The sequence below is a fragment of the Pseudorasbora parva genome, chromosome 19 (genome assembly GCF_024679245.1).
Source record: "Pseudorasbora parva isolate DD20220531a chromosome 19, ASM2467924v1, whole genome shotgun sequence".
Lineage (NCBI taxonomy): Eukaryota > Metazoa > Chordata > Actinopteri > Cypriniformes > Gobionidae > Pseudorasbora > Pseudorasbora parva.
In genome coordinates, this window is record NC_090190.1 from 831,272 (window position 1) to 850,458 (window position 19,187).

At 39.5% G+C, this 19,187-nt stretch overlaps 2 protein-coding genes across 2 annotated transcripts; one reads left to right on the forward strand and one right to left on the reverse strand.

Moving 5' to 3' along the window:
• Positions 1 to 527: 527 nt before the first annotated feature.
• On the reverse strand, positions 528 to 10,890 carry cdca8 (cell division cycle associated 8). The gene is made up of 11 exons (XM_067425776.1): positions 10,753 to 10,890; positions 10,535 to 10,638; positions 10,259 to 10,387; positions 7,865 to 7,902; positions 7,704 to 7,776; positions 7,559 to 7,623; positions 7,178 to 7,260; positions 7,001 to 7,096; positions 3,841 to 3,970; positions 3,478 to 3,564; positions 528 to 778 (listed from the first exon to the last, which is right to left on the reverse strand). Exons 2-11 carry the CDS (start codon positions 10,629 to 10,631, stop codon positions 743 to 745), a joined length of 834 nt encoding a protein of 277 aa, XP_067281877.1. The 5' UTR covers positions 10,632 to 10,638; positions 10,753 to 10,890; the 3' UTR covers positions 528 to 742.
• A 119-nt stretch (positions 10,891 to 11,009) lies between these two features.
• On the forward strand, positions 11,010 to 18,069 carry airim (AFG2 interacting ribosome maturation factor). Its single transcript, XM_067425751.1, has 4 exons — positions 11,010 to 11,423; positions 12,333 to 12,512; positions 16,082 to 16,200; positions 17,807 to 18,069. Exons 1-4 carry the CDS (start codon positions 11,134 to 11,136, stop codon positions 17,845 to 17,847), a joined length of 630 nt encoding a protein of 209 aa, XP_067281852.1. The 5' UTR covers positions 11,010 to 11,133; the 3' UTR covers positions 17,848 to 18,069.
• Positions 18,070 to 19,187: the final 1,118 nt, after the last annotated feature.

The window sequence follows — 19,187 nt, forward strand, 5'->3', positions numbered from 1 at the left end:
GACACGCTCCACCTACCTAAGCATTGCTGAGACCATGTTCAGCCTTTGATGGAAACGGTATTCTGGTGGCGGTGGCTCTTCCAGCAGGATAATGCTCCTGACACAAAGCACAAATGCTTCAGGAATGGTTTGAGGAGCACAACAACCAGTTTGAGGCGTCGACTCGGCCTCCAGATTCCCCAGATCTCAATCCAATCGAGCATCTGTGGGATGAGCCGAACAAACAAGCCCGATCCACCTCACAACTTACAGGACTTAAAGGATCTGCTTCTAACATCTTGGTGCCAGATACCACAGCACACCTTCAGGGGTCTAGTGGAGTCCAACACAATATTAGGTCATAATGTTATGCCTGATTGGTGTATTTTAAAAAATAATAATTTTATTTTCCATAAACTAGTCTGGAAAAATGATATATCCAGTTAAGTTATAAAACTCTCCACCAGAGGGCGTGCAGACCATCAGCTCTTATGGTCATACCCTGGTGAACACGCATCTTAAACTACACAATTACAAAAACGCAGGGATGTGGAATCAGGGTCGTTTAAAGAGTCATATTTACAAAAAGGTACACGGATCATGAGCATTATTTACATGTAGCTTGCATTGCTTTTAAAAGGTAAAACAGATTCTGGAAACATGAAGGAAGAGTAAAAGCCGCACGTGGTTATAATACAAGAATAAAAAGGGTCTGAATATAAGAACGCAGTGCTGATGGGTGTGTGTGAGGAACCCGCGCGGGTCACTTCGATGATCCACAAAGGGTCGTGAGGCGATTCTGCATTAGGGAAGAAAAATAGAACATTTGTTTAAATTCATGCAAATTTACAAAAGATGCTCTCACTACAAATGCATTTACATTCAATATAATAGTGTAAACTCACAGGGTTTCTGCAGGTTAAGTGTCCTTTTCACTACCAAGTCAAGACCTTTAAGGCAGTTAACCCTTGTGCATAGGCTCATAGAGGAAAAACATGTCCATGTCGAAAAACTCAAAAAATATTAATCTTGGGAGCACAGACTTCAGTTTGTTCTCATTTTAAAGAAGAGCCTTGACAGATTGTTGTTGAAGTCAAAAAAGTGAAACCAAAAAAAAAAAAAAAAAAAAGTTATAGAAGTTTAAGTTTATGAAAATGATTTTTGAATAATATTTTATAAAACAATAGATTTTTTTTAAAAAGCACACACGTGCACACCTCCACACAATCTTTTTTATTACATACACACCACACTCTGACATCCATACCAACACACCCAGAGTCATGTCCATAAGGACGCACGAGGGCTATAGCCCATTTATCACGTTTGGAAACCATATTTTGTGTGTCTTGGACCGACTTGTGATGGGCCTTTCACACCGAACGCGGAATGCGCTGCGCTTGTTGCGGGGTTCAGCGCAGCCCTTGAGATGCGCTTCACTGGCCAGCGCAAAGTAGGCGGAGTTTTCAAAACTTTTTGCGGGAGTTCTATATGTCTATTTCTATTCATTCAATCAGCAGCAAATATGTATCTGTCCCGTGCTAAAAAGCGAGCGATTAAGCGATAGCAATAACCCTTCTAGTAAGAAGAAGAGAGAGAGCAGCAAGGAAGAAGAGATAGATATATATATACACACACACACAGTGTGAAAACAAGGCATATAAATAAGACATATATCAATATATCATTATTATGTATATGCCTTGTTTGCACATTGTTTGTGTGTAGGCCTATATGTGTGTATTATATTATAATAATATTATTGTACCGACTCACACAGTACAAGATGTTCATCCATTTTGATTTCCGTGCTCGTTTCGATGTACCGTTTCTATTGGCCGCGCGGGTAATCGTCACAGAGCGCAGCGGCAAAAGTTAAAATATTTTGAACTTTGACCGCGGCATGCGCGCAAGCTCGTCAAGGGTGCGCTTTGGTCGGCGCAGCAACAAACCGTCCTTGCGCGGCGGAAGCCATTGAAATGAATGGATTTCTTAGTGCAGCGGCGCAGTTGCCGCGTTCGGTGTGAAAGGCCCATTAGGTCCAGGAGACATTGCAAACCTGCTCCATCTCAGATAGGGGTACCCGAATTAAGAGAATCAGGCAGATAGGGACCTATTTATCTTGTTTTTATTTTTAATTCTTACATATGGTATTCTTATTTCTTATGCATATTTTATCACGGTTTTAATTAATTTCTATGTAACACACTTTGAATTGCCATTGGGTATGAAATGTGCTGTATTAATAAACTTGCCTCGCGTATTTATAATGTCACAATTTATCTAACCGTTTTAAATGTTTTTTTGGATTTTAGGAAGTGGGTCACACAAAGTTCATCATATTTGGGGCTCTCTGGCATTATAAAGTTTTAGAAAACCCCTGATCTATGCGAAGCTATGCTAAAAGTGCTACCGTCGGATGGCACAAACTATACCCCAAGTGTTAATAACAACTAGATTCTATTTACAATTAGTGCAAATAACATTTTCTTAGCGATAGATATTTACACTAAGTACAAATAGCTGTAGATTATATTTAGTGAAAATAGTGATATATTCTATTAATACCTTATAAAAGTAGCAGTTCTTTGCCATATAAATAGTAATTGCATGTGATTTCTCGTTTATTTTGACAGATGCATACTAGTTGCACCTCAGTATTGTTGTACATTAACAGGATGCAATAATAACAGTGTAAATTATTTTTATTTAAATTATTAAATGGATGCCGTCTTAAAGGAACACCAAAAGCCCTCTCAACACCTACCCCTACCCAATAAATGCTTTTATTATTATTAAACATTTAGTTGGGCACTATTTCCACATTTAGACCATTTTCTTAATTTTTATTGAAAATAAAACATTCCAGGAAGATGAGAGAAGAGCAAGCTTTGCAAAAGGCGGATTCGAACCCGTGTTGATCGCAACAAAACTGATCTATTAGCCACACTGTAAACAAATATGGTTGGTTTAACTTAAAGTAACCTGGTTGCCTTAAAACTGAGTTTATTGAAATAAAAAAATTTGAGTTGATACAATGAAGGAACTTGGTGTAATAAATAGAAACTCAATATGATTGTATCAACCACATAAATGTGATAAATCATGAAAATAGCAGAATTTGGCTGCGTCATCACAAATAAAACACAATTACCTAATATGCTTACTAAATGTTTTAATAATATTTGAATAAAGGTTGTCGATTCTCAAAAATGTTAATGTTAATTAACAATTAAATGTTAATTTTAAAGCAACCAGGTAACTTATTGTTTACAGTGCATACACTTTACTAATTACACCACTGAGGATGTCGAATTAGGGGCGTTTTTTTTAAACGTTGTTTGGCACAGCCAGGCATTGTTAAGCGGAGCTAGTGCGAATAGCCCTGGTCAACAAGGCACGCTATTTGCACTTAGTGCGAATAGACACTCCGATAAAACCCCAGCAGAAACCCTGACTGAAATCTAAATTAAACTCGGTAAAGCGCAGCGACTGTACCTGCAGGTTCCTGATGCTGCGCAGAGCCTTCTCATCCAGCTGACTCAAGTCCACCGAGTCCATCTCACTGGCCAGCAGCTGAATGCACTGAAACGGGGAAGAGCAAATCATGATGCGCACACACACACACACGTTTGCTATTGTGAAATGTGGGGACATTCCATAGGCGTAATGGTTTTTATACTGAACAAACCGCATTTTTACTTTCTCATAAAAACTCCTCCTGTGTGATTTATAAGCCTTTTGTAAAGTGGGGCCATGGGTAATGTCCTCATATTTCACCCTCTCCTGTAATACCTGTGTCATACCCATGGCATTATACACATTTGAGTCCTCAAATTTTACAAAAACACCCACACACACCTCTCCGTTTCCGAGCGGGACGCTAATGACGATGTCCTCTCCTCCTCCAGCAATAGGAGAGCCATTGACAGACATGCTGTACACTTTTTCCCGGTGATGTGCAAGTCTCAGTGCTGGAGTCTTGGGCAATCTGACCGAAAACACACACATTTTACACACACATTTACACTAGAGCTCAGGGTTCTTGCAGGTTTCAGTAAGTTAAATTTAAGACCTTTTTAAGACCTTTTAAGACCATTATGAGTAAAATTTAAGACCAACACGACGCATTATTAAAAAGCATTATAAATGATCTCAGAAACTCTCAAACATTCTATTTTTATTGATTCAGTTATAGAAACATTAAATAAACTCAGAAACTGATATCAAAATGCTGAGTCCGATATTTTCGCATGCGGTTTTTCGTATTCCGAAAAATTCGTTACGCACAGAGATCTTGCACACTGAGTCCGATGCGTATTAATGAATGCGTTACGGGGAAAAACGCAAAACAAGACAAAGTGACGTCTAGTGAGGATAATTTGTTTGTCCTGAGGAGATGTGGAGAGACTCCTGTGATCGCGTAGAGTTTCCCCTCCTTATCAAGCGGGATCAAGACCGACCGATTAAAAGTGCCAGTTTGATGCTTTGCTAGCGATACTGGAGACACATATTAAAAAGAAGACCACTAATTTCCGTGAATCAATTGATCCCGAACACCTGGCAGTATGTCTATGGATCCGATCACACACACACACACACACACACAGAGATAACAGAGACTTGATGTGCTATGATTATAGCTGTGATATAATAATATTATTTGTGGTATTTTTGCTAGAATAATAATTTACGCACTTCCAAAAATAAATTCGACCTCATGTTATGTCAATCACGCTTGCACACTGCCTCCGAAACTTTCGTCCGTCAAAAAAAAATTAGGAACAGGTTCGATTTTCTGCGTTTTCGCATCCGTAAAAACGCATTTTGAGACGTTTTGACAACTCAGAGCCACCATACATATTATTCTAGCAAAAATGCTACAAATATTATTATATCACAGCTATAATTATAGCACATCAAGTCTCCCCTTACGAAAGGAAATATATTTACCAATATATTTTCTTGAAATATATTTTAATATATGGAATAATATATTGATGGCATTATAAAATATATTATATATTCATGCAATATATTGGAAAATATACAAATGATGGCCGCTTTCAATATATTGCAATATATTGGAAAATATAAATATTAAATCCCATAACGTTAGGCCTATATGTGAATATATTGCATGATATTTTCAAATATATTGCAATATATTTTTGTTTCGTAAGGGTCTGTAAAGCTCTGTCTGTCTCTGTGTGTGTGTGTGTGTGTGTGTGTGTGTGTGTGATCGGATCCATAGACATACTGCCAGGTGTTCGGGATCAATTGATTCACAGAAATTAGTGGTCTTCTTTTAAATATGTCTCCAGTATCGCTAGCAAAGCATCAAACTGAGCCACTGAAACTGCAACTTTGAATCGGTCGATCTGGATAATCCCGCTTGATAGGGAAACTCTCCTCTCTACGCGATCACAGGAGTAACGTTAGATGAACCCATTATCTCCTCAGGACAAACAAATCATCCTCACTAGACGTCACTTTGTCTTGTTTTGCGTTTTTCCCCGTAACACATTCATTAATAAGCATCGGACTCAGTGTGCAAGGTCTCTGTGCGTGACGAGTTTTTCGGATCACGAATATGAAAAAACGCATGCGAAAATATCGGACTCAGTGTGCAAAGACCCATGTTCTTTGAAAACGCGCGTATACACAAGTGCATACCAGACAAAACAACCAACCTATGATGGGGCGGATCTACGGTTGGGTCTGAGATTGACAGCTGCCCACCCAGTCAGATCAAATACATCAGAATACATTACGCTTAACCCTATTAGAATGCGAGTGTTGGCGCCAGCATATTAAAGCGCTATTTGACCGTAAATCCTCAACATTTGGCGCGCTTAAAAAAAATCCTTAAAGACAAATAGCGCTTTTTGCCAAAATATGGTTTATTACGGTAATTTCTTGCTTTCCGTTTGCCAATCGCAGCTTTCTGAAAAGCTGAAGGAAAAGTGTAAGGAGTAAAAATGCATGAAGCAGTCGGGTAAAGAAAACTAAAAGGTTTTGTTTCTGAACGGAAGTAAAAGTTAAGACTTTGGTAAATTAAATTTATGACCTAGGATGAAAATCTGGGCGTTTTAAAGACTTTTTAAGGCCTTAAATGTAACTTTCTGAATTTAAGTCTTTTTAAGACTTTTTAAGACCCCGCGGGAACCCTGGAGCTTCAGCGACTCAGATCTGTGTCTGACCCAGAGAGAGCCGTTGTCATGCATAAACATAAAACATCTTTTCAACCACACAGGATCATTATTTCTCTCACAATCACCCAGATTGAAATCACAGAAGTACTGGGATAAAAGTGCATCCATCCATCATAAAATTAAATCCACTCATTATAAAAGTGCATCCATTCATTATGGATTTTTCACAAAAATTAAAAATGTCTCATTAACTCCTCTCCCTAATGTCGCTCCACACCCGTAAGACCTCCGTTCATCTTCACACACAGTTTAAGATATTTTATATTTAGTCCGAGAGCTTTCTGTCCCTCCATTGAAAACGTATGCACACTATACTGTATCTTTCCAGAAGGACCAGAAAGGGAATAAAAACATCAAAGTAGTCCATGTGTGACATTTGTGGGTTAGAATCTATTGAAGCATCGAAAATACATTTTGATCCCAAAATAACAAATGCGGAAGAGAAGCCAATGCTGAATAAAGTCGTAGTTTTTGTTATTTTTGGACCCAAATGTATTTTGGATGCTTCAAGAGACTCTAATTAACCCACTGATGTCTCATATGGACTACTGTGATGATGTTTTTATTCCCTTTCTGGACATGGACAGTATAGTGTGCATACACTTGCATACGCTCTCGGACTAAATATAAAATATCTTAAACTGTGTGTGAAGATGAACGGAGGTCTTACGGGTGTGGAGCGACATTAGGGAGAGGAGTTAATGACAGACATTTCATTTTGGGGTGAACTAACCCTTTAAATAAATACGAAACGGTAACGAATATTCAGCGATCGATCAAAGCCACTGGCATGTGTCAGCATATACCTCGGGTCAAAGCGTGGCGTGATGAGCGGCGTACAGCCCATCACAGACGACTCGAGTAAACTTCTAGCAGGAGTGATCAAGGGCTTTCTTGTAGACCTGCACAGAAAGCAAACATGGGTTGAGACTTCAGAAGAGCAAAGCACCAGCTTCTGAGAGGAGGCAGATGTAGGACTCTACCTCTGGATGGTGTTGCTCTGTTTGCTGACGGAGAGAGCTCTGGCCTTCTTGGACGTTGAAGGCGCCTTCTTTGATGCCTTCTTCTACATAAGACATTAAACTGAGTTAGGCTTCTGCACACACATAAACGGGTCCTTATAAGAGCATTTAACTGCAGCTATCTGCAGCTCAGACAGTAAAGCTTCCAAGGGAATGCGTGAATAAGTGTCAGGGCTGACTAACTTTACTGTTGCATCCCTAATGTTTAGAAGTCTTAGAGTTATTTACAGGTGACTTCAGTTGGCATAGTTGTATAATGACAAACCTATGCTTATGTAAATTCAATAGCAGACATGATTTGAATGCCTGTTTTTTAGACAGAAAGCTCATAATAGCACAAACCTTTTTCACTGTAGACTTCAGAGGAGCCACATTTTCATCCTCTGAGTTGGCACCGCTCTTTGTTTCTGTAAATGAGGTGAGAAAATCAGCTTTGAAAATGCAGGCAAGCATGTTTTACACGTTGACATGGGATGCAAAAATGTACCTTTTCCAGCAAACTTGGGAATCACATGATTCTCCGCAATTGCAAGCTCCACTTGAGCAGCTTCTTCCCTCACCTGAAGAGACAGAGCGGTTTAAAAACAAGACTAGCAGTGATAAATGTGTCAAAAACAGGAGTGATATTAACTCGTTTAATGCGAGTACCTTTGAATCATCCACTGGTGACTTCGGCTTCTCTACATCTGGAGGTAAAAATGACACTGAGTTAGTAAATCGCAGTTGCATGATATTCTGAATTGACAATTATTATGCATGCAGCTTATGAGCATAATTGTGAGACTACACACTGATTCTTGAGATAAGGGCCAAAACATGTCCCACACATAAAATGTTAAAGTTTAAGAAAAAAAATACAATACAAATACTTAGTCACATCTAAAGGAAATGAGTTTGTGCGCCTGACGGAGTTAACAAATTAAAGGCACAATATGTAAGATTGTTGGACTAAAATATCCAAAAACCACTAGAATAGCATTATATATTGTGTTGACTTGTGTACATTATCCCAGATGTTTCCAAGAATGTTTAAATTAGGGATGTTAACCGATGACCGTTTGACCGATGGTTGACCGTATCAACGTTTACCGAGTAAATTAGTCTATTATAGACAGTGGACTAAACGCTACTACAGTTGGCCGTCTCATTACAAAAGCTTTGAGTGTGAGGGATTTGTTCACTTCACACAATTTTCTCTTTACTGGCCTGTTTGTACTTAATAAACCAATAAAAACATTTGGCGCGAGGTCACAGCGTTTGGGTTTGCGCACTCAAGGTTTGCAGACAGTAAACAGGCTAAAACACTCGAGGTTAGAGCCAGATACCCTGCTATTACAAACGATACGATATGGACTTTTATTAGTACCGGTACTTTAAGGAGGACAGCGCTAACATGAGCAGTATGTATATATGCTGAATAGCACTTCGGCTCGCCGCAGTAAAAAGTCCCGGCTGAAAAATCCTTCCTCACGTCTCCCCCTCATCTCATTTCTGTCAATAGGAGATGTGAGGAAGGATTTTTCAGCCGGGACTTTTTACTGCGGCGAGTCGAAGTACTCTCAGAAGTGCTATTCCGCCATACATTATAGTTCTCCTTTTTAATCCGCTTAGAAAAGTGTCATGTTTTATTTTATACCACCATACTAGGTCGTTCAGCTATTCTTGTAACTATTTAAATAGGGCAAACGTGGAGGTGTTTGGTGGCTTTTAACTTGATCTCTGTTTGGTTCCATAGTGAATGAACTGGGCTTAGTGGGCTAAACTAATGCTATCAGATCGTCACCGCGCGTCAGAGATTAAGAGCACACACTGAGACGAGAGAGGTGTGTGTCAACTCGTCTCAGTTAAGGGTTTAAAGTGATGTTGTAATGCTACTTTGAGCCACTTGTTCACACTGCAGTGAGCGAGATCATATTAGGCGGTAAAACATGGCACTGAGCGGTAAATCAACAACAGCAGATTTAAACAATAGGACTAACTGTGTTGAGCTGGAGAACAATCATTAGTTTCTGTCCATCAATGATCCAAACAGTGTCTAATAAAACACACCAGATATTAAAAGTGACGATAGTGTTTCCATGGTTACTGCCCAATATATTGAAATATCACGATAACCACATCACAACGGCACGCAATATCTGAGTGATTTTAATAGGCTACTTCAACGTTGTGAGGAGTGTACGTTTTAGGTTGATATAACTATATATTACCAAGTCAAGCATAGAGTTTTTGGTATTTAAATATTTCCATTACATTTTTTGTTTGTTTACATTGAGGTTAAAATTATAATCGGCAGATTTGTGACAATTTTTTGCTAAAACACTGCAGACCACTTTCAGAAGTTGTAGCGATGCTTTCTTTTCCCAGAAAGAATGTCAAAATATTTTAACCAGATTTTAAACATTTAAATAGATTATACACACTTAAAGCAATACTGTATCGCATTATTTAGCAAGGTATTGCATCGCATTTTTCTTTAATATCGCACACGCACAGCCCTAGTTTCTACACAACGCTGGAGGGTAACTCGGGAATGATGTCACTGATAGGCGACACACACACACACACACACACACACACACACACACACACACACACACACACGGTTAAAATAATTTATTTCTCTGGATTTAAACATTCTTGGGAACATTTGAGATAGTGCAAGTATACAAATCAACCAAATGTATAATACCTTTCTAGTTTTTTGTGTGTGGATATTTTAATAAAATAAAAACTTACATATTGTGCCTTTATATATATATATATATATATATATATATATATATATATATATATATATATATATATATATATATATATGAAGCAATTTTATTTTGAACAAATATTTTCATAAAAACCTGTTCCCTTAGCATTCCATGGTGCATTATCCAAGAACTCAGTCTACAAATATATACATTTTTAATAATGTAACGTTTTTTAACATCTTACACACGTTTATCCCTTACCTCAATAATCAGTTTTGGACTATTAGCTGAATGTGCAACTGATATATGATCATATTTGACAGAATATTATCCTTACTGCAGTAATCGATCCAGTTCATCTTCCTCACGGCCATGGGGAGCTTGATCAGAGCCGTTTTGTAAAGATTATCCGCATCTTTCAGAAGATTGTTCGTTTTCTCCTTCAGTCTTTCAACGATGGTATGAACTGCGGACAAAGGATGAGCCATTAATATACCACTTTTACTGCACTATTACACACCAAAACGCTTTAAAAATCACATCAAAAGAGCCAACATAATCATGTACAGACTTAACGTGATGTATTCAGACTATAGAGACAAATGTAAAGTACCTTCGTCGTCAAAATCGAGCAGAAAAGCTTCGAGTTTGGGCGTTTTGGGATTCTTCTTAGTTTTATTAGCATTTTGAGTTCGTTTTCTGGGTGCCATGATGATCCTAAACAAAAAAAAAACACAACAAATTACTTCAAAATCACGCTGATTACGCTCATATATATTAGTATTGCACATCTAGTTTTAAAAAAGCGCGTTTATATGTATATTTTCTTACCTTAAGAACCGTGTTTATGTTTAATCTGCGCGTCTGACTGACTCACTGGCGCAACAGCCGTTACAGCCTTTTCAAATTTAACGCTGTTAAATCTCTAAGCCAATCAGCGTGCCGCTTTGACTGTCGCTAGGTAAAAACATCCAAGTTCTGACCAATAAAAAACCGCCTCGCTTAAATAAAGATTCTGGCCAATGGTTAAGTGTTTTACTGTGACGGCGAAAGAAAGAAACAAGCGGATTGGTGGATGTTGATAGACTTTCCCGGAAGGAACTTTTTAGGATGGAAACGTGTTGATTTGTATACATTTAATCAGATTAGCGACACATCCGGATGGGTGTGATTAATATTATATAGGTTTAAATAGATGCATTTGCCATATGCATGTTTTGTAGTGGTTTTAAAATGTCCAGTCCAGGTTTATTATCAATGCACCAAGAGCTGAAGCAATGCTTCGAGGTGTTGAGAGTGAATAAAGCCGTGTGGGACAGTGCATGTGCTGAGTGTGAGCCTATTTTGAGCTCTCTGGGAAACCTTGCTGTGCAGATGAAAGCTTTGAACAACACACACCTCGCAGACACACCTCTGTCCATTTTTCCTGGTTTGCATGAACGTCTTTATTACAAACTGTCCCTGGCTGTGGATTCAGCTCTGGGGAAGCTAGCAGAGAAGATGTGAGTCCTGTTTGATGATCATTTTAATGCACATCCACTGCATGGTTTTGACAGCGTCTTTATTTCCAGCCAAAATGGACAGTAACTAAGTGCATTACTTGAGTCCTGTACTTAAGTTCACTGTTTGAGTCTCTGTGCTTTACTTGAGTGTTATTTTTTCTGGAAACGTATGACTTTAACTTCACTGCATCCTGACTTTAACTTCACTCCATCTGAAAGACAAATATCGTCCTTTTTACTCCACTACATTTCTATCAAGGTCCTCGAAGTGGAAAGTCGTTTCTGTCGCAGCTTTGAAAGTCAGTGATGATTTTTTTCTTCTTTAAAAGGTGTTTGGGTTTTTGCAGAAAGCCTTTCAGGAATCACTCTTGTAGAGTCTCGTGAAGTTCAATGATTTCACAGCATTTATTAAACACTGATTTATAGTTTAGAGCAAAATGGAAGAAGACGGATGTCCAAATGCTCATTTAGTGGAGTATTCACATAAACAAAGTTGATTCTGTCTTCAGTGAAGGTGAACAGTGTGAGAATATCAGATGTGTATCAGTGTATTGGATCCGTGCATTCGGCCTTAAAGTGACAGCAGCTTTGTAACTTTTCTACAAGTATATAAATGAGTTTAAGTTAGTCGTCTGCTAGTGTGTCAGATGGAGCGTCACTGACTGGCTTAAACCATGATGGCATAATGTGCATTTATAAAACTATAATACAATAATGCGGCGACGTAAAGAAGGACATTTACTTTTGATACTGAAGTACTTTTGAAAACAAATACTTCTGTACTTTTACTCCAGTAAAAATCAGTTTTTACAACTTTCACTTGTAACAGAATAATATTTGACCAGCAGTACTGTTACTTTTACTCAAAAAGTAATGAAGTTGTGTGCTTTGTCCACCTCTGATTTCCAGGGATGTTTTTCGGCGAGTGCGGGATGCCATTGGTCAGCAGGTTTCTGGAGTATTTCAGCTCTATGAAAAAAACTCAGACACTCTTGACATCCCCACTTGTGTGTCGAGATCAGCCGCGTGTCCCTCCATCGCAGACATGTTAGAGTGGCTTCAGGATGCAGAACGCCACTACCGCCTACAGTATCCTTTAAAGTCACAATGAAATCAAAACATTTATGGGTGCAGATCATTATTGTTAAAGGGGTGGTTGCATGCGATTTGACTTTTTTAACTTTAGTTAGTGTGTAATGTCGCTGCTTGAGCATAAACAGTATCTGCAAAGTTACAGCGCTGAAAGTTCACTGCAAACGGAGATATTGTCTTTTAAAGTTACGGCAGTTTTTGCCTACAAAAATGGCCGGTTTGGACTACAACAAGCTTCTTCTTGGGTTGGTGACATCATAAACCCTCGCTAGTCTCTGCAGATGTGACTTCTGCCCGTAATGGGAAGGGGCGTGGCCTTAACCTGTGCTTCTGCCAATAAAAATACAGGAAACTACATTTGGCCATTTAACCAATCTAAGACCATTGCGCTTTTCAGAGGGAGGGGCTTCATAGAACCAGGAAGCAAACGAGCCGTTCAAAGCACAGACAGCGGTGTGGAATAAAGGGAGAATAGAAGAAGACATGTTATACTGCGCCCCATAAACACAAGCAAACCTAGAAAAAAAACACAGAATCAGCGCTTTAAGTCTCAGGTGTCTCCAGAATGTGTGTGTGAAGTTTCAGCTCAAAATCCAATCATTTAATACACCATTTTTAGGTGGAAGAAAAAACATGCATGTGTCTTTAAATGCAAATGAGCTGGTGCTCCCCGCCCACTTTCCAGAAGAGGGCGGAGCCTGTACAGCTCATGCCTCACATACTGAGGCATGAGCTGCATACAAAAACTATATCGGTTTAGTTTTGATGATCATCTCAATCGCGCTCATGTGATATTGCAGTTCTTCATTATCATGAAAGTTTATTATCTATAAGAATATCAGTCTTCTTCAAGCTTCTGCTATTGAACACACACAAGGTGTCAAAAACACACACAGCAGATGTGGGCGGGATCTGTATTAATAGGTCGTAATCTGTCAACAGTCATGGCCGGGGTCTATGGTAATGGGGCAGCAGTGGCTCAGTGGTTCATGTAGGTTGTCTACAAACCGAAAGGTTGGTCAATCCCCAGTTCCACCTGACCAAGTGTCGAGGTGTCCATGAGCAAGACACCTAACCCCAGCTGCTCCCGACGAGCTGGATGGTGCCGTACATGGCAGACGTCGCAGGCGGTGTGTGAATGGGTGAATGTGAGGCAAAAATGTAAAGCCCTTTGGATGTAAATGTGGGCGGGCTCTATGGTAATAGGGCATAGTCCGTCAGCAAATGTGGGCGGGATCTATGGTAATAGGGCGGAGTCCGTCAGCAAATGTGGGCGGGCTCTATGGTAATAGGGAGTAGTCTGATAGCAGTTGTGGGCGGGCTCTATGGTAATAGGGCATAGTCCGTCAGCAAATGTGGGCGGGATCTATGGTAATAGGGCAGAGTCCGTCAGCAGTTGTGGGCGAGATCTATGGTAATAGGGCGGAGTCCGTCAGCAAATGTGGGCGGGCTCTATGGTAATAGGGCGGAGTCCGTCAGCAAATGTGGGCGGGCTCTATGGTAATAGGGCATAGTCCGTCAGCAAATGTGGGCGGGATCTATGGTAATAGGGCAGAGTCCGTCAGCAGTTGTGGGCGAGATCTATGGTAATAGGGCGGAGTCCGTCAGCAAATGTGGGCGGGCTCTATGGTAATAGGGCAGAGTCCGTCAGCAGTTGTGGGCGAGATCTATGGTAATAGGGCGGAGTCCGTCAGCAGTTGTGGGTGAGATCTATGGTAATAGGGCAGAGTCCGTCAGCAAATGTGGGCGGGCTCTATGGTAATAGGGCGGAGTCCGTCAGCAGTTGTGGGCGGGATCTATGGTAATAGGGTGGAGTCTGTCAGTAGTTGTGGGTGGGATCTATGGTAATAGGGCAGAGTCCGTCAGCAGTTGTGGGTGGGATCTATGGTAATAGGGAGTAGTCTGTCAGCAGTTGTGGGTGGGATCTATGGTAATAGGGCAGAGTCCGTCAGCAGTTGTGGGCGGGATCTATGGTAATAGAGCAGAGTCCGTCAGCAGTTGTGGGCGGGATCTATGGTAATAGGGAGTAGTCTGTCAGCAGTTGTGGGTGGGATCTATGGTAATAGGGCGGAGTCTGTCAGCAGTTGTGGGTGGGATCTATGGTAATAGGGCGGAGTCTGTCAGCAGTTGTGGGTGGGATCTATGGTAATAGGGCGGAGTCTGTCAGCAGTTGTGGGTGGGATCTATGGTAATAGGGCGGAGTCTGTCAGCAGTTGTGGGTGGGATCTATGGTAATAGGGCGGAGTCTGTCAGCAGTTGTGGGTGGGATCTATGGTAATAGGGCAGAGTCCGTCAGCAGTTGTGGGCGGGATCTATGGTAATAGGGAGTAGTCTGTCAGCAGTTGTGGGTGGGATCTATGGTAATAGGGCGGAGTCTGTCAGCAGTTGTGGGTGGGATCTATGGTAATAGGGCGGAGTCTGTCAGCAGTTGTGGGTGGGATCTATGGTAATAGGGAGTAGTCTGTCAGCAGTTGTGGGTGGGATCTATGGTAATAGGGAGTAGTCTGTCAGCAGTTGTGGGTGGGATCTATGGTAATAGGGAGTAGTCTGTCAGCAGTTGTAGGCTTGTTCGACTTCACCCTGCAATGCGCAGACCGATCGGCGCTGACTTGAAGCATTGCATGCCGGTTAGAAATTTTGTCCGACTTGAGACAGCGCTGACGGCACGAGACTGTGACGTGTGTCAACAAAGTACAGCGAGAGCGATTCGAGAGCAGCCGTTGCAGATTCTCAAGGGGGACTGCAGGAGCTGCTCGAGCTCTGATCCACGAATGGCCGACTCACCACATGACAGCGATCACGTGCGTTTCGTGTTTATTCTAAAACCTTACGTTATGCTAATGCTCACAACTAATTTATTTATAACAGTAAAACCTCTTTTCATGTAGTCGTGATGTTATATCATCATGTTTATCAAACTAAAACTGATAAAAACCGTTGACAACACTTCATTGATAGTGTAGGTTTATATGTTGAACTTTATTCTTGTCCAAACAGACGCTTTATTTAACAGTACATCAAGTATTGGATGAAAATGTCATTTGAAACATCTGTGTATTTGAGAAATATTGCATTTATTTAACTTTAGCTGTGATAAAGTTTGCAAACGCAGTGCAAGCGTCACCACGGGAAGCAGAAAGTGTCCGACTTCACGTCTCCGTTTGCAGCTCCTCCCCGCCGGCACTCGGCTACTCTCGCCGATCGCGTCCCGCCGCAGCCGAGTCGTGGGCGCATTATGCTAATAAGTTGGAGTCAGTCAGCATTATGTTCAAACACCACATAAATGTGAATTTTGCCTAATAGGTCCCCTTTAAATCCATGTCATATTCTTCATGATTGTGTTGGTCATTTGATAATAACAATAATAATAGTACTGTGCATTTATTTACAGACAAAAATATAAGATGGAAGGAAAAATGATGTCAATGCTTTGCGTGCAGCTTTAGGGAATGTAAAGTGTCTCAGGGGGACACAAACGCATTGAATGAAATATGTTTCTCCATTACCGTCTCTCTGTATGTGATAGCTCACCTTTGTGCAAGAAATTCCTGAATTAATCTGGTCAGATTATTGCAGAGAAGGAACCTCCTGCAGATGCTGACGCCCAATGACCTCGCACTAATGGAAACCGCACCAAAAAGATGGGCATGCTTACATTCGGCCAGCGGAGAGGAGGCAATCTCCGGTATTTGCTCAGTCTTCATGATTAGGTTACTCTGGCCCATTTTCACATCTGTCCCGGGCCATCTGATTACAACACTGCAAAAAAGGCTTTTCTTACTCAGTATTTTTGTCTTGTTTCTAGTCCAAACATCTAAAAATTCTTACATTAAGAAACATTTACTAGACAAGCAAAAGTAATCGTCTTGTTTTGGGATAAAATAACTCAAAATGAAGAGAGTTTTTCCTTAAAATAAGATAAATAATCTGCCAATGGGGTGAGAAAAATAATCTTAAAGGGTTAGTTCAGCCAAAAATGAAATGTCTGTCATTAACTCCTCTCCCTAATGTCGCTCCACACCCGTAAGACCTCCGCTCATCTTCACACACAGTTTAAGATATTTTATATTTAGTCCGAGAGCGTATGCAAGTGTATGCACACTATACTGTCCATGTCCAGAAAGGGAATAAAAACATCATCACAGTAGTCCATATGAGACATCAGTGGGTTAATTAGAGTCTCTTGAAGCATCCAAAATACATTTGGGTCCAAAAATAACAAAAACTACGACTTTATTCAGCATTGTCTTCTCTTCCGCGTTTGTGTTCAATCCTCAAATAAAGATTCAAACGGTTATAAATCAGTGAATCGATTCGTGATTCAGATCATGACCAAGCGGCAACCTCCCGCGATCTCTCTTGAAGCCAATACGGAAGTAATGTAAAGTGCAATTCCTCAACTGGCCACTAGGGACAGGCTCCAGAAGGGAGCAGAATCTCATTGAGCCCCATGTTAAAATTCTCAACTTTAAAGCAGAAAAAAACATGTTTACAGCCTGGTACAAATTGTGGTTTTGGCTTATAAGGCTAATTTTGATCTTCATGACAACTCTGAGGGGGGTGAATTTTTTTATAACTCATTCGTTTACGTTTTAAAAAAGCCTTAAAGTTCTGCATAATTAAGGGCGTGGTTACAAGTGGATAGCCATTTATCCGCCGTCTATAGTTATTGCGTCACCTCAGCTCCGCGCACATCCCGCCTTTTTGCCCATTTTCTGTTATCGGGGAGTGACACGCGATGACTCGCTCACAAGATGGCAACGCCCAGCTCGGCCATACTTTAAGCTTCAGAACGGCTTATCAGAATCCTATGGGTGACGTCACGGACACTACGTCCATATTTTTTTACAGTCTATGATCATGACAGGCAATTCGAATCATGAATCAATTCGCTGATTCATAACCATTTGAATCTTTATCTGAGGATTGAACACAAACGCGGAAGAGAAGCCAATGCTGAATAAAGTCGTAGTTTTTGTTATTTTTGTGGACCAAAAAAAAACTAACCCTTTAATTCAAACAGAAAACAAGATTATTTTTCTCACCCCATTGGCAGATTATTTATCTTATTTTAAGCAAAAACTCTCTTCATTTTGAGTTATTTTTCCCAAAACAAGACAATAATTTGTACTTGTCTAGTAAATGTTTCTTAATGTAAGAATTGTTAGATATTTAGACGAGAAACAAGACAAAAATACTGAGTAAGAAGAGCATTTTTCGCAGTGAAGCGGTTAGCACTGAATATATATATATATATATACGTTGATGGTATATGTGTGTGTGTGTTTTAGATGCGTTGTGTCAAGTGTCATTCTTCACGGAGACTGAATGAATAATGAAGAGGTCGTTTCCACATCCTGCTTCGGCTGTTATCCTCAAGGATCCTTAATGAAGAGACTTTATTATCTGTTTACACATGCAGTATTTTTAGTGCCATGGACATCATTAATTAATTTAGCTAAACATATGCTTTACATTAGCATGATGAGGACTGCATATGAGCGTTTTTGTACGAGCAGGGCTCTATTTTAATAAACAAGGTTATTTAACCCTCTGGTACTGTTCATGTGTCAGTCAAAACTTTCCTTTTTTATTATTTTAATGAAATGATTGTACTATAGTTTGATAATGTTTTTTATTTAAAATTGTGTATTTTTAGGGGATTGTATGGCACTAAATTATATTTATGCAGTAGTTATAATCCAATTATTCCACTTTAAATTATTATAAATGTTAAATGCATTGGAGCACAGACTGAAGTTCGGTCTCTTTTTAAAGATGACTTGGCAGATTATTGCTTAAGTGAAAATGTTTGTTTGTTTTTTTGTTGTAAAATGTACGTTTTTAAACTTAACATTAATTGTTGCACAAAATGCACAAAAATACCATTTGCAATTTTTATATGAAAAATATATTTTCCACAACACGTTGAGAAAATCAAAGCCACAAATCTAAAGATGTGTTCCAAATTTGAGGATGATATCTCAAAAAATGAGCTTTCGGTGAGATTTAGTTTGGGCGTCACTAGAGGAGATTCATCTCCCTTTAACTTTCCAATCCGCTCATTTTTGACCACAAACAATACACGTGACTATTTTTTAAGGACCATTTAACCTTTTTTTAATAATTTTGTGTTCACACAGCAAGTGCCAAAACCTTTACAGAGTTTTGTACCATTATGATGAAGTAAGAATATATATAAAAAACAATTCAATTGATTGATAATATAAATTAAATGTCACATCACACATCCAATTTATTCCTGAAATGGTTCAAATACACACATTTTCAATAAATAGAGCAATCACAGTGAACACAGGAGTGTGTATGTACTGAATCGAAGGATTAACAGCGTTGAGTTGATATTTGTCTACAAAACACAACATAAAATATGATTTACAAAAAAACAACACTGCAAAATGGGCCTAAGAGTTCATTAGTACTACTTGACTAAAACATTTTAAAAACAAGTGAATACTTTAGTTTGGGGTCCAATTCTCACTTTTAACTAGTTGCTTATTACTAGCAAATTGACTGTTTATTAGTACTTATAAAGCACATATTAATGCCTTATTCTGCATGATCATACATCCCTTATACACACTGCAAAAAACACAGTATTTTTGTCTTGTTTCTAGTCAAAATATCTAAAAAATCTTACATTAAGAAACA